General features: G+C 50.7%; 2 protein-coding genes across 2 annotated transcripts in view; one reads left to right on the forward strand and one right to left on the reverse strand.

Annotated features, from left to right (window-relative positions):
• PFDN6 (prefoldin subunit 6) overlaps window positions 1-6,596 on the reverse strand; it is a 30,781-nt gene extending 24,185 nt beyond the window's left edge. The window contains exon 1 of the mRNA XM_044268885.1: window positions 6,501-6,596. The gene's annotated coding sequence lies outside the window, so the exon portion shown is untranslated. The remainder of the gene's footprint in view (window positions 1-6,500) is intronic.
• Window positions 6,597-6,639: 43 nt separating this feature from the next.
• B3GALT4 (beta-1,3-galactosyltransferase 4) lies at window positions 6,640-11,108 on the forward strand. Its single transcript, XM_044268884.1, has 2 exons — window positions 6,640-6,732; window positions 9,280-11,108. The coding sequence occupies exon 2, from the start codon at window positions 9,477-9,479 to the stop codon at window positions 10,527-10,529; it is 1,053 nt and encodes a 350-aa protein (XP_044124819.1). The 5' UTR covers window positions 6,640-6,732; window positions 9,280-9,476; the 3' UTR covers window positions 10,530-11,108.
• The last annotated feature ends 4,569 nt before the right edge of the window (window positions 11,109-15,677 follow it).

Here is a 15,677-nt window from a genome sequence, read left to right on the forward strand (position 1 = left end):
GAACTCCATTCCCGAAGGTCATAAATTAGATTATACGAAAGCATGGGAGAGAGACCTGCAACAGGAATTCTCTACTTCTAAATGGTCTCAACGCTCACTAACTCTTACGAAGGGTTCGTGGCAGGTTACCCTGGCGGAAACTTCCATTAAAGTGCTACATAGAACCTATATGGTACCAACGAGGCTTCATACCATCTACCCCGAGGTTTCTCCCCTATGCTTTAGAGGATGTAAAGAGGAAGGAACCTTGCTTCATACATGGTGGTCATGCCCTGTGGCCGAAAGGTTTTGGACCCGAATAACTGACTTGATATCTTCTGTTTTAGATTGTAGCTATCCACTTACACTGCCTCTATGCATTCTGGGAGATAAACCTCATTGGCTACCCTTTGCCAGATTTAAACTTTCCCAATATATACTGTTGGCTGCGAGAATTCATATAGCTTTTAAATGGCGAACTGATTCACTCTCTTACCAGAGTGTTATTGAAAGGGTTAATAAAATAATGGTCTTTGAAAAATTATCAGCTATACGTGCAGATACATTCCCAATATTTGAGAAGATCTGGGAACCCTGGCTAGCTTCCTCCTATGCTCCAGACTTGCCATATGCTATCTCTCTGTGATTCTACTAACTATACACTCCAGTGCCGTGCCTCTGACTTTCGATGCTCTTTCTTCATGTCAGAAATACTACTGTATTCAATAGTATGATGTAACAATGCGCAATATGGCATACATTCCTCCAAGAATGGTTAGTTTTTGTATAACATATCCTTTTATTTGCTCATGTCTATGCATATCAATCTATGCTAAAACATATATATATATATTTTGAAACATAAATATAGATAACTCATATAGGTGCCTGAATAGTGATAAGTACTGTACTAGCACTGGGGGTGGTGATGCACTGGTGAACCACAGGGGGTTTGTCCAGTGTGTATTGATCTCTGAGGGGTTATGCTGAAGAGGAGTATCATTATCTGAAGGGCGGTGCCGGAGAAAGAAAATACCTGGTGTATTCACAGAGGCGGCCCGCTCGCTCACCAGCACGCGGGGCGCGCGCATACTTCAGGAGTTTAAATCCACCGGCGTCTGAGCGCTGATGGGGCAGCAGAGTGGGCGGAGCAGGCAGGGAGCGGGGATGGAATAGTCAGGAGCGAAGAGACAGAGGACCCTAACGAATCGCTAAATCCCAGATACAGAGATGGGGCAGGATCAGGATGGTTAGGCTAAATGTAATTGAAATAAATGATGAAGTGAATAAGAACTTTAAGAGAGTAAGTGAAGGAATAAAGATGGTGTGAAATAAATGTGTGTAAATATATATGCATATCACTGAAGGGTGAAATTTGGATATTTTAGGAGTGAATTGCAGACTGAACGAAAGGGCGGGGGGGATTTGGGATGACTGGTACTGATAAAAGGGTGGCTATTAACTCAGATAGTAAAATGAAAATGTCCATATAAATATATAAGAACGGGGGGAGGGGGGGGGGGTAGCAGCCGCATCCTCCGATCCTAAAGACGCCCCCTCCGCATTGTGATTGACAGGGCCAGGGAACGGGATCGTTCTCTGCTGGCCCTGCCTGTTGGCATTCAAAATCTGGCGCCTGCGCCGCGGCCGTACCTGTCTTCAATCGGCGCAGGTGCACTGAGAGGCGGCCACTCCATCCTCAATGCGCCTGCGCCGGGTGTAGATGTGACGTCATCGGCGCAGGCGCATTGAGGATGGAGCGGCTGAGCGAGCGGCCGCCTCAGTGCGCCTGCGCCGATTGAATACAGTTACAGCGCAGGCGCGAGATCTTGATAGCAGACAGGGCCAGCAGAGGACGATCCCGTTCCCTGGCCCTGTCAATCACACTGCGGAGGGGGCGTCTTTAGGATCGGAGGATGCGGCTGCTACCAGCAAGTAACCGCCTTACTTGCTGGTAGCAAGGTAATTTGCATATTTTAAAAGCACGTTTTTAACAAAATCTACTGGACCAAAATTATTAATTAGACCATGTAGGCATAAATCGCAGTGTAGGGATTATAGGTAAACAAAAAAACAAATAAAAAAAAAAGGTTTAGTGGGGTGACAGAAGCCCTTTAAACCGTAGGGTTCCAGTATTTGAAGTTTAAAAATCCAGAACATCTCCCTCTTTTGCAGTGTTCGGACTCTGTCAGGACAAGTTTCATTGATGGACTCAATCGGTGCGATGTCAAGCTTGGAGGGATCTTTGTCGTGACGTAATAAATGTCTCGAGACGCCGTGTACGATGTTCCACCGGGGCTTATGTAAGCGTTCCCTAAGTGACTGTATAGTGCGGCCGAAATATTCACATTCAGCGAGATACACGATGAATGAAGAAGAGCAGTTCATGAAGCTCTTTCTTTGGGATTCTTCCCCCGTTGCGTTGCTCTTGAATTTTTTGGTCCAGTTGGAGATACTAGTGCACGATTGCGTTTATAACTGCCCGCACGGTCTGGACAGTTGTAGCCGTCGGCCCTTCCTTTTTCAGTTTGCTAGGAGCGGATATGTCTTTCAGTGTCCTGGCCCTTCTGAAAATAATTTGAGGTTTGGGCGGAATAGCTTCTTTCAGAAAAGGACAATTCCTTCATATGTTCCAATGTTTTGTTAAGATGTTCCTCGAGACCTTGTGATTCGGGTTAAACGTTGTAATGAAGGAAGATTTCTATCTTGAACTCGTCTCCAGTTCTTTAGTTTTGTCTTTCGTCGTCAGGCATTGCTCCTGACTCTGCTTGTTTGCCCGCATAAATGCGCCTTCGATGATCCCTCTGGGATATTTTTTACTAATAAATCTTGAACTGAAAATTTGACTTTGTGAGTGCGGTTTCTTCTCAATCTTTTAAACTGGCTACATGGAATGCTGTCTTTCCATTTTTTATGACGCGCGCTTTTGTCGTCCAGGTAACTATTACTGTCCACTTATTTTTTTTAAGTTTTGGACATAATTGTTTTGTTGCTTGGGTAGAGGCTCAAGTCAAGGTATTCAGTAGAAGCTGTTTGCTGTAAGTCTGAGGTTCCGGGTGTTCGTATTCAAGTATGAAATACAATTTTGGGCCTCCTCTTTGTTGCCCTTCCAAATGAGGATCAAAATCGTCGATATACCTTTTATAAAAGACGATTTTTTTCTTTCCAGGGGTGTCCACTGTAGATATATTCCTCCTCGAAGCGGCCCATATATAAAATTAGCAAAATTTGGTGCGAAACGCGTCCCCATGGCGGTGCCATTCCGCAGTTTGTAGAGACTACGTTAGGTTTAAAAATAAAATGGATTGCGTCCAAGATAAAGGTTTTGTGCGTCTTGGAGAGGAGGCCGTCTGTCTCCAAATAAAAGCACGTCGTATCGATTCCTGCTTCGTGCGGGATGTTGGAATATAATTTTTATCATCAGTTAACGGGTTGACGAGGAGGGATTCGTAGTAAAACGGATCTCCCAGAATCCCATTGGCTTCTTTTAGGTCGTCCTCTTTATTTTGCAATACAATCCCTCCTCCTTTGTCCGCATTTCGAATGACCAAAAAAAGCCTTTCTTTGTCGTCCTTCCAGGGTCTAGTTTCAATGGCGAAGTGTCTCTGCAGAGTAACGTAACTATGAAGGTGTTGAGGTCAACAAACAGTTCGAACTCGTTACACTTCTCAGCTGGGCGGAATGACAGCCCTGATGTAGCACAGGTGTTTGTGCAGCGCTGAGGCGGAGTAGTTGTGTTCCGCTTGAGGCCTTGGTAGTTCTGTGCGTTTCACTTCATGATTCTTACTTCTGGTCTTGGTTCTATTTGAAAGTCCTCCTCTCCATCCTCTACGGCATTTTTTCTTTTTTGACCCTTCTGATGTTGTTTTATTGCTGGTTTGAAAAAAATCTGTGAGTATAGTGGTGTTGCCGGTTGTCATCACCAAGGGGGGGGGGAGCGCTGCAGCTGTCATCGCCAATGGGGGAGCGCTGCAGCTGTCACGGCTACGGGAGGGGGGGGAGTCCTGCAGCTGTCACGGCTACGGGGGGGGGGGGGTGCTGCAGCTGTCACGGCTACGGGGGGGAGCGCTGCAGCTGTCACCGCTACGGAGGGAGGAGCGCTGCAGCTGTCACCGCTACGGAGGGAGGAGCGCTGCAGCTGTCACCGCTACGGAGGGAGGAGCGCTGCAGCTGTCACCGCTACCAGGGGGGGGGGGGGGGAGCGCTCCAGCTGTCACGGCTACGGGGGGGGGGGGGGGAGCGCTGCAGCTGTCACTGCTATGGGGGGAGCGCTGCGGCTGGCACTGTTATTGGGGGGGGGGGGGGGCACTGCGGCTGTCACCGGTACAGGGGGGGGGGGGCACTACAGCTGGCACTGTTATGAGGGGGGGGGCGCTGCAGTTGTCACTGTTACGGGGGGGCACTGCGGCTGGCACTGTTATGGGGGGGCACTGCAGCTGGCACTGTTATGGGGGAGGGGGCACTGCGGCTGGCACTGTTATGGGGGGGCACTGCAGCTGGCACTGTTTTGCAGGGCCGGCACTACCATAGAGGCAATGGGGGCCTCCTTAGTTGCGGCAGGGCCCTAGCGCCGGCCCTGACGCAACTACTATTATAGTAATTGCGGACGGTCCCCCTTATAACCGCAGGACTATGAACAATCGCATACAGGCTGCGGTGAAGGAAGAGACGGCAGTGATAGCTTGCACTGACCCATGCTGTCCAGCAGGTGGCTACAGTGAGGCAGCCAGGCTCTGCATAACAGCCCCGCCCAGTCTCTCTGAACGCTCCGCCCCCGGCTGCCATGACAACAGGATTGTTTAATGTCAGAGAGAGAAGTCCCCACCTGAGAACGCGAGTCCCGGGGAACAGCGGCCGAAACGGGGCTCAGAGGTGAGCGCCCTGCCGGCTGTATACAGTATAACGCTGCCCTGTGAAGTGCACACTACTACGGTATAATGCTGACTGCAGTCACTTCTGTTTTATGTATATATATAGTATACACACACATATCAGTGTACATTCTGTGCCCCCAGTATGGGACACACGTGTAATGTCTTCTTCAACCCTCTTTCCCTCCTGAGGTTCTGCCCGGTCACCCATATATGAGCCCCAAGCCGGGGGGCCGCTTTCTCTCAGCTTTTTACTTCAGGGCAAGGAGGAGAGCGACCTGTAGACCACATCTCTAAAATGGCCGGTCCGGTGTCTAGTGGTTAGTGCCCACCAAATGTGATCCATGGAAGGGCAAACGTTGCGGCAGGGACACGCCCCAAGGCTCAGCAGTGTACCTGGGGAGCAGGTACCCCATCTTCTCCAATTCCAGAAAAGAGCTACTGCTGGCTGTGTGCTGCCATGATGGGGGGGGGGGGAATAATGTGATGCGAAGCGGATGATGACGTGACATGTGGGGGGGGGGGCACTGCAGCTGGCACTGTTATGGGGGGGCACTGCGGCTGGCACTGTTATGGGGGGGGCACTGCGGCTGGCACTGTTAAGGGGGGCACTGCGGCTGGCACTGTTATGGGGGGCACTGCGGCTGGCACTGTTATGGGGGGGGCACTGAGGCTGGCACTGTTATGGGGGGGCACTGCGGCTGGCACTGTTATGGGGGGGACTGCGGCTGGCACTGTTATGGGGGGGCACTGCGGCTGGCACTGTTATTGGGGGGCACTGCAGCTGGCACTGTTATGGGGGGCACTGCGGCTGGCACTGTTATGGGGGGCACTGCGGCTGGCACTGTTATGGGGGGCACTGCGGCTGGCACTGTTATGGGGGGGGGCACTGCGGCTGGCACTGTTATGGGGGGGGCACTGCGGCTGGCACTGTTATGGGGGGGGGCACTGCGGCTGGCACTGTTATGGGGGGGGCACTGCGGCTGGCACTGTTATGGGGGGGCACTGCGGCTGGCACTGTTATGGGGGGGCACTGCGGCTGGCACTGTTATGGGGGGGCACTGCAGTTGGCACTGTTATGGGGGGGCACTGCAGTTGGCACTGTTATGGGGGGGGCACTGCAGTTGGCACTGTTATGGGGGGGCACTGCAGTTAGCACTGTTATTGGGGGGCACTGCAGCTGGCACTGTTATGGGGGGCACTGCAGTTGGCACTGTTATGGGGGGGGCACTGCAGTTAGCACTGTTATTGGGGGGCACTGCAGCTGGCACTGTTACGGGGGGGCACTGCAGCCGGCACAGCTACAGGGGAGCTCCTGCATTCTGGCCCGCTGCATGCAGTTCTGCTCCCGGCCTCCAGGGGCCTCACTGCTGTACACTGGGAGACAGAACGCCAATAAAAAAAAAAAAGGGAAAACCGCAACCTGGACTCCTGTGACGCAGAACGCATGTGCACGAAGCCTCAGAGGTGGTCACTGCCCTGGTGGGGGTGCGGTAGACCCTTCAGACACTGCACAGTATGAACGAGCTGGGGCTGCAGGACATACGGAGTGACTGGCTGGGATTTGTAGTTCCCCAGCTCTGTACACTGCCGCTCAGCCCTCCCTCCCACATCCGCTCAGGTACCGCTGACAGTGACGCGTTATCTTACCGTTACGGTACTCTGTCCAGAAGCGTGCCTTCTCCAGCTCTCACCCGGAAGCACTCTGCCCACTTCCGCCCTCGGCTATCACCATGGAGACGGTCAGCCAGCTGACATCCCTCCCCCTCTCCATCCCCTGGACCGCAACCCCTCCCCCGCCATACATCCAGTCTTACGTTACTGCTTCCTCGCAGCTTACATTGTACAGACGAGGCAGAGCGGAGAGGCTGCGGGAGGACAGGTGAGACCCGCGCTGACGAGGTGGGGGGATGTAACGGAACACCGCCGCCCCCCCATCCATCCGTTATACGATTTCTTTATTGGGTTCATTCATGATTATATTTTTAATTTTTTTTTCACAATAACAGTGAAAACCGCGCGTCCCCTGCTCCGACAGTTCGGGAACGCAGTAATACCGCATGTTTGAGGGCGACACCAGCGGGGTCACCCGTGTACTTAGAGGGGCTCTATGTGCCAAGCTGTGATAGAGGGAAAGATGGCGGCCAGGACCCCAATCACTTCTCTATCTAATGGAAGATATCTTTTTAAAGGGGTGCCCTTGACAAAACCAATATCCCGGGCAGAGGGCCCCCTCCCTCCCCTCTAATGGGCAATCCCTTTAAAGAGGTTTTCCCATCTTACACAATGGAGGCATATGGGACAATGAGAACGGAGGGCGCATGCGCAGCCGCCCTCCATTTATTTCTATGGGGCCGCCGAAAATAGCCGAGCGCTGGCCGTCTGCCCCATAGAAATCAATGGGAGCATGGGCCGCGCATGCGCTTCTATGGGAGCAGCGGTGGTGGACGGACCCCGGGGTCCTCCAGCCACAAACGCTCCCCGCTTCTTTCTCGGTGTAGGTGCGCCTATGAGACAATGGGGGCATATCCTACCGCTATGCCCCCATTGTCTGAGATGGGAATACCCCTTTAAGTAAGAGGCTGTGGGGTGAGGTCGGAGGCAGGTTTACACCCACATAGAGCCCCCTGAAAGCAGTAGTGGGGGGGCACTTCGATGCTACTTAAAGGGGAACACTACATCTTCCCTTCCTCCCACTTGGGCAGTATATTTTACGGCAGAGGTCTCCCACCCTGGCAGCCTGTATGCTAGGAGTTGTAGTCTCCCGATTTCACATACGAGTTCACACCTGCCTCAGGTGAGGTAATCCTTCACCTTCCAGGCGCTCGAGGCGCCGTGGATTGTAATCTTCTGAGTCATGACTTGGATTTGTTTCCATCCTGCTCAAGACGAGCGTTCAGATCATTACGTCCTATTCTAATAGACACTGGATTTCGGTCTAAGGTTATCAAGACCTCTCCTTGCTGTCAGTGAATGGAGGATTTTTTACGATTTGCCTTACAGGTTATCAAGACCTCTGCTTGCTGTCAGTGAATAAAGGCATTTGCAATTTGCATTACAGCAGGTTGAAAACCCCTCACAGCTGAGGGTTTGTTACTATTGTAATTCAGTCCAGACAAACCTGTGAGCTGTACAGACTCCTGACTGGTAACGTTTCACCTGCAACTGATACATTGTAACAAACTATCAGCCCGGAGCCCAGACACATCTACGGTCTATATTCACAAGTTGGGAAGGTCTTCTTGCCACCGGGAGGTCGCAGAGCAAGACGTACAGTGGAAGGAGTGATGTCCACAGCAGCACAAAATATTTCAGCAGGGGGTTGTGCTCATTACTGTATTGAGAATAGAGGCTTTCTATACTTAGAAAGCTAACACACATCACTGGTTTATTCACAGGGACAATATTGGATTATAAAGACTCCAGTAATATGTATTGGCCTCGATATATAGGAAGGCTTCTACACGCACAGCTGACCACTTACCTCCAGGATATAGCCTTATCATATTGCAAAGAGTGTTTTTCTTTACTTAGAAAGCTAATACATAGTTCGGGTGTCTTTATAAAAATACATTGTGCCTTTGAATAAACCAGTAATGTGTATTAGCTATCTAAGCATAGAAAACATGGTAAGGCTACAGTAAGTAGTGTATATGATGTGTTCATGCTAGGATGCAGCTCTGGCCCCAGCATGCTGATGGCTAGCCCTCTCAATCACAAAAGCAGTGCTCCAAGGATTCAACCCCGCCCCCTGGTGCTCCAACTTGCTCATTTGCATAGGAATACAAATGCGGAAATCTCTGCAGCTGTTTAGGATACAGACAACAGAAAGGTCTCGTTTTAATCGGCATGACGAGCCCTACCAGCCAGTATGCTACTAGGTTTAATAGGGTTGATCATGCTGACAGAAGCTCTTCAAAAGGGGTTCTGTACCTTTTTGATTACCGATCTATCCTGTTGTCGGACTCCCACCAATCAGTATCTGATCGGTGAGGGGTCCGGACCCCCACTGATCAGCTGTTTGAGAAGGCAGCGGGGCTCACGGTAGCGCCGCAGCCTTCTCACGGTTTCTCGCAGGCCCAGTGACGTCACATCTATTATCACTGGTGGGGCTGAGCTGGGACGGTGCCATGATGTGAGAGGAGGGGGATGGAGACAAGAGGGAATTTACAGACTGACACATACAGTGGGGGGGGGTGACAGCCACAGCAGCACAGAGTATTTCAGGAGAGGGGGTTGCAGACCTAGTGCAGAAGTAATCTGACCAATCAGAGCAATGGGACACAGGGCGGGGGCCAGTGCCGAGCCCCTAAATTGTGGTAAGAGACGTGGGGTATGAAGGGGAGGTCAGTGCGGCTTTCTGGTCTTGTCATCTGTAAGGTGTATTACTGTGCGCTCCTGACTCACCTTGTGCTCCTGTGTTTTCCAGCGTGCGGCCCCTTCTCACACCAGGACTGACCCTATGAGGCGGAGGCATCTCCTGGGGCTTCACCGATGAGGACTCGAGGCGGAGGATGTCTCTTGGGGCTCCACTGATGAGGATTTGGTCTTCTACCTCAACTGCTGTCGGGGGCAGCCATATTTATTTGATGTTCTGTCCATGATCTACAAGAAGACTCCGCCATCATGCTCCCGTGTACCGCCACCCGCCTGCGCCCGCTCCTCCTCCTCCGCCGGCGCTGGCCGCTGATCTTCCTTCTGGCCTCTCTGATGTTCTTCCTCAGTGTCATGGGGTATCTTGAAGAGTTCCTCTCCGGGATCCTTTCTATCTTTTACTCCATGCCTTCTCCTGTGTCTTCACCTCGAGTCCTGAACGTTCCCATCCCCCCTTTCCTGCTGTCTCCAGCCAGGGCCTGCTCGTTGCCGCCATTTCTCCTCATCCTGGTGTCCAGCGCTCCTTCCCACAGAGACAGGAGGGACGCAATCCGCCAGACATGGGGGAACCTCGCGTCTTCCACGGCCTCCTCGTCTCTCACCCTCTTCGTTCTGGCTGTGCCAAAGTCACCGGAAGAGCGGGCGGCTTTGATGCATGAGGCGGTGACCCACAGAGACATCATTCAGGCCAACTTCTCTGACTCTTACCGGAACCTGACGCTGAAAACCATCACAGGGCTGACGTGGGCCCTGGAAAAATGCAGAGGGGCCCGGTTCCTGCTCAAGACTGACGATGACGTTTTCGTGAACACCGTGCATTTGTCGCAGTTCTTACAAAGCGAAAGCGGCCTCCACTACATGGGGCGGCTGCACTGGCACGTGAGCCCCTACAGGGACCCCGAGAACCGCCATTACGTATCGCAAGAGATGTATGGGGGCAACTATTTCCCGCCCTACTGCAGCGGCACCGGCTATGTCCTGTCTAGTGAAGCTGCTGCGCTCATCTTGGGGCAGCTGCCGAGCGGCCCGTGGCCGGCAGTGGAGGACGTCTATGTCGGTATCTTGGCCAAGGCAGCTGGCATCGCTCCGAGACACGTGGTAAAGATCGCCGGATCCATGTCTGTGCCGCACACCCCCTGCTGCTATCGGATCATGTTCACTTCTCATGGACTGATGCCAGAGGGCATGCAGGAAGCCTGGGAGATGCTGAAGGCGGCCGAGAATCGTTGGTGCCCCTCGCTGAGCATGCTCTTCTGTAAAGTATTCGGGCAGATGTTGGAAAAAGGAAGCGAGGGGGTGCACTGAGGCAGGACGGGCAGTGAATGGAGGCATCCCCAGGTGTGGCACTAACGGTGCCTTCTGGGTGCAGTCATTGCCTGGTACGGTCCCTGCAGGCCGCAGCTTACTGCCAGGACTGGGATCATACAGGGCGGCTACGAAAAACAGACCTGGTGGGTCCACATTCCAGTACGCTGTTTTCCACCCCACCCCACCCCCACACGCACCTTATAATCGGAATCAGGTTTCTTCACAAGCGGCAGAAAAATAGCTCTGACGTCTGAGCGAGGCTTGCGGAAAACCTGTGCACGTGAGGTGGTAACGACCCAGTTCAGATCAATGGGAATCGCTGAAATTCTGTCAACAAATCTGCCGCATGTGAACGTGCGCCAACTCCAGGGCGCGTGTAATGACCGATGCGGCAGAAGTGACGCTCTGCAGGCTGCAGCTGTTACGGAGCAGAAGCCTCACAACTGCACGCTTTCCCCATACTTCGCAGGCACACTTCTGGATTCCTCAGGATAGGTCATCAGTATCTGAGCGGTGGGGTCCGACACCCAGGACCCCCGCCGATCGGCTTGTTTGTGACGCTTCTTGCAGCTTTTCCTAGGGCAGGCATGTCCAAACTGCGGCCCTCCAGCTGTTGCAAAACGTCAACTCCCAGCATGCCTGGATAGCTTACAGCTATTAGGGCATGCTGGGAGTTGTAGTTTTGCAACAGCTGGAGGGCCGCAGTTTGGACATGCCTGTCCTAGGGCGCTGATGACACGTTCATCGGTGACATGACCTAGAAGTGAACGGGGCTGAGCTGCAATACCAAGCACAACCACTAAACAATGTACGGCGCTGTGCAGAGAGAAGGCTGCGGCACCTCCTGAGAGCGCCTGTGCCTTCTCAAACAGCTGATAGGCGGGGGTCCCGGGTGTCGGACCCCCACCGAGCAGATACTGATGGCCTATCCTGATCAGCTGTATGACGGGATACAGTCGCTGTGGATATTGCAGCTTCAGAACAGGATGATGCTGCAGTATCCCACGCCGATGGTACTAAGTGGACGGGCAGGTGGAGAATGAAGAGGCTGCAGACCCCTCAAACATCTGATCGGCGGAGTGTGGGACGCCCACAGATCTGATATTGATGGCCATGAATACCCTGAACCCGGAAAACGACTTCATCAATCGCTGTTAAAGGGGTTGTGTCACTTCAGCTAATAGCATTTATCATGTAGAGGAAGTTACTGCAAGGCACTTACTAATGTATGGTGATTGTCCATCTTGCCTCCTTTGCTGGCTGGATTCATTTTTCCATCACATTATACACTGTTTATATCCGGGGGTAATGACCACCCTGCAATCCAGCAGCGGCGGCCGCGCTTGCACACTATAGGAAAAGGCAACGGCCTTTCTGATGGCCGGGAGCTTGGGAATGCACATAGTCCAGCACTTCATTTTTTTTTTTAGAGTGCAAGCACGGCCGCCAGTGCTGGATTGCAGGGTGGTCGTAACCATGGAAACGAGCAGTGTATAATGTGATGGAAAGATGAATCCAGCCAGCAAAGGAAGCAATATGGACAATCGCAATACATTAGTGCCTTGTAGTAAGAGACAGTTTTCGGGTCAAATCTTTTTGAAAACCAAGATTGATGTTAGGCTTCTTGCACACGAAGGTTTTTTTTTTCCGTTTCCGTTCTGGTTTTTGCGTACCGTATACAGAACCATTCATTTTAATGGATCCACAAAAAAAACGGAAGGTACTCCGTATGCTTTCCGTTCCAAGATAGTACATGTCCTATTATTGTCCGCATAACGGACAAGGATAGTACTGTTCTATCAGGGGCCAGCTGTTCTGTTCCGCAAAAAACGGAAAGCACAAGGACATCATCCGTATTTTTTTGCGGACCGCAAAATACTGAAAAAGGGTCCATTCACATGTCCGTAGTGTATTGTGGATCCGCAATACACCCGGCCGGCACCCCCCATTGAACTGCCTATTCTTGTCTTTAATTGCGGACAAGAATAGGACATGTTCTATTTTTTTTTTTTTTTTGCGGACCGGGGGAGCGCTCCGGAAATGCAGAAATGTGTGCTGTCCGCATCCATTCCTGCCCCATAGAGAATGAATGGGTCTGCACCCGTTCCGCAAATTTGCGGAACGGATGCAGACCCATTCTACGGATGTGTGAATGGACGGACCTAAAGCCATACGGTTGTGTGCAAGAGGCCTTAGTCTGGTTTACTGCTGCTGCTGGGACATGGGATACATATAATTACAGAGGGTTTTTGGGAGCCACATTAATTACACACATACCTCACTAAAGTAAAATCCCGCACCCAGATAGAAATGTCGAATCGCTGCAAAAACTCATCCTGTGGTTTATGTCTCGGGCAGATCCGTGGTGTGGTCTGCTCAGACAATGGGTACTACCACAAGAGGGTGTGAAAGTCCCCTTTGCCGTATAAAAAAGACTCTCAGAGGCTACTTTTGGGCAGTCTACTTCTTGGTGAGAAATCAACATACCTCTCGGTTTCATCGTCCTCCATCCAGACACAGTTCATCACACCCCTGTCTCTGCCCGGACTATTGCCAGGTGCTGGGGCCAGGTACGCGAGGGCAGAAGCTCGCCTCCACTCCTGCTCATTTACTGATTCTACCTATAGTGCTAATTAACCTTATGCTCTATTCACATCCAAAGCAGCGTTCACCAGTCTCTTTTTTTCTACCTTGGAGCTGGCAGCATTGTGCCAGTGAACACGAGAAGTACTCGGCTGAGGTACCAGGGGTGCACCTAGCCTTTCTGCTGCCTGAGGTGAAAACTGAAACGGCGCCCCAATGAAAGCGCTCATTGCCCACAGCCCTTCTGCTAACCCCCCCCCCCCCCCCTTGCCCCTACCTGTTGCTGCCTGAGGCAATTGCCTCACCTGGCCTCGTTGGTGGGGCACCCTGTGAGGTACATCGGTTTATTGTACAGCACACAATGCAAAGGAAAGATAATTACCAGATATAAAGCTGAACTATGAGCGCAGCTCTTGAGCTAAGTGGATTATAACTTAGGTTCTCAACTTGTGGTACATGTGGCACCGCACCCCAGTAGATGCCAATACCTTTTTTTTTTGTTTTGTTTTTTTGTTATTCAGATAATGTAAGTGACTTGTATGGATTTATTATTATGTCTTCATTCGTCATGTAATTTATAATGTAAAAGAAAAGGCTTTTTATTTTATTTCTATTTTTAACAGCACAAACTGCAGCTAAGGACGTGTTCACCTCAACGGCATTTATTTCCGTTCTAGGAGCAGAAGAACAAGAATAACAAGTGTCTGATTGGGCACATACCTGACAACGGAGCCGAACAGATCCCCTTCACTATCATGGGATCTGCTTGGTTTTCTTTTATTAATTTTTTTTAAAGGGAACCTGTCACCGGGATTTTGTGTATAGAGCTGAGGACATGGGTTACTAGATGGCCGCTAGCACATCCGCAATACCCAGTCCCCATAGCTCTGTGTGCTTTTATTGTGTAAAAAAAACGATTTGATACATATACAAATTAACCTGAGATGAGTCCTGTCCCTGAGATGACAGGTTAATTTGCATATGTATCAAATCCATTTTTTTTTACACAATAAAAGCACACAGAGCTATGGGGACTGGGTATTGCGGATGTGTTAGCGGCCATCTAGCAACCCATGTCCTCAGCTCTATACACAAAATCCCGGCGACAGGTTCCCTTTAAGGACAAAAATACTTCTCTGCACTATTTTTTTAATGAATTATAAAGGGCAGGTACGATTTATTAATGATATTGAGGACGGGATTAATAGCGCCATATCTATGTTTGCAGATGACACTAAGCTGTGTAGTACTGTACAGTCTATGGAAGATGTCCATACAATACAGTCTGACGTGGACGCTCTGAGTGATTGGGCATCAACTTTGCAAATGAGGTTCAATGTGGAGAAATGTAAAGTTCTGCATCTTGGTAGTAATAATCTCCGTGCTTCATATGTCCTGGTGATGAAGCACTGGGAGAGTCACTTATAGAGAAGGATTTGGGTGTCCTTGTGGATGGTAGATTAAATTACAGCACAATGTCAATCAGCTGCTTCTAAGGCCACCAGGATATAGTCATGTATTAAACGAGGCATGGACTCGCGGGGCAGGGATGTAACATTACCACTTTACAAAGCGCTGGTGCGGCCTCATCTGGAATACGCAGTCCAGTTCTGGGCACCAGTCCATAGAAAGGACGCACTGCAGCTGGAAAAAGTACAAAGGAGAGCGACTAAACTGATAAGGGGCATGGAGGGTCTGAGTTATGGGGAAAGGTTAAAAGAATTGAATTTATTTAGTCTTGAGAAGAGACGTCTAAGGGGGGACATGATTAACCTGTACAAATATATAAATGGGCCATACAAAAAATACGGCGAAAAGCTGCTCCATGTAAAATGTGCTCAAAAGACAAGGGGGCACTGCCTCCGACAGAAGAAGGAAAAGTTCAGTCTCCGGAAGCGTCAAAGCTTCTTTACCGTGAATCTGTGGAATAGACTTCCTCAGGACGTGGTCACAGCAGGAACAGTGGACAGTTTCAAAAAAGGGTTTAGACGAATTCTTAAACGTAAATGACATTAAGGGTCCATTCATGGGTCCGCATCCGTTCCGCAATATCGGGAACGGGTGCGGACCCATTTATTCTCAGAGGCAGAACGGGATGCGGAGAGCACACTATGTGCTATCTGCATTTCAGGATTGCGGCCCTGAACTTCTGGGGCGCGGCTCCGCAAAAAAATAGAACATGTCCTATTCTTGTCTGCAATTGCGGACAAGAATAGGCAGTTATATAGGGGGTGCCGGCCGGGTGTATTGAGGATCCGCAATACACTACGGACGTGTGAATGGACCGTAATGCTTATGAAAACGGGTAGAAATTTGGGTCTCGCTTGATGGACTTTTTTAACCGTATTAACTATAATGATTTCTATTTTTTTATTCACTCCTGGTTTTGGCTTCCAAATCTGCATCAACAAACTTGACCGTGGGCCCTACGCTTAGGCTACTTTCACGCGTGCGCTTTCCCTTTCCATTATTGAGATCAGTCATAGAATCTCAGTAGCGGATAAAAACGCTTCCATTTTGTCCCCATTCATTGTCAATGGGGACAAGACTGAACAAAACAGG

Source organism: Bufo gargarizans, chromosome 9 (genome assembly GCF_014858855.1).
Source record: "Bufo gargarizans isolate SCDJY-AF-19 chromosome 9, ASM1485885v1, whole genome shotgun sequence".
Classification (NCBI taxonomy): domain Eukaryota; kingdom Metazoa; phylum Chordata; class Amphibia; order Anura; family Bufonidae; genus Bufo; species Bufo gargarizans.

Coding starts and splice junctions, on each gene's coding strand:
- B3GALT4 (XM_044268884.1), top strand. CDS start 9,477: ATGCTCCCGTGTACCGCCACCCGCCTGCGCCCGCTCCTCCTCCTCCGC.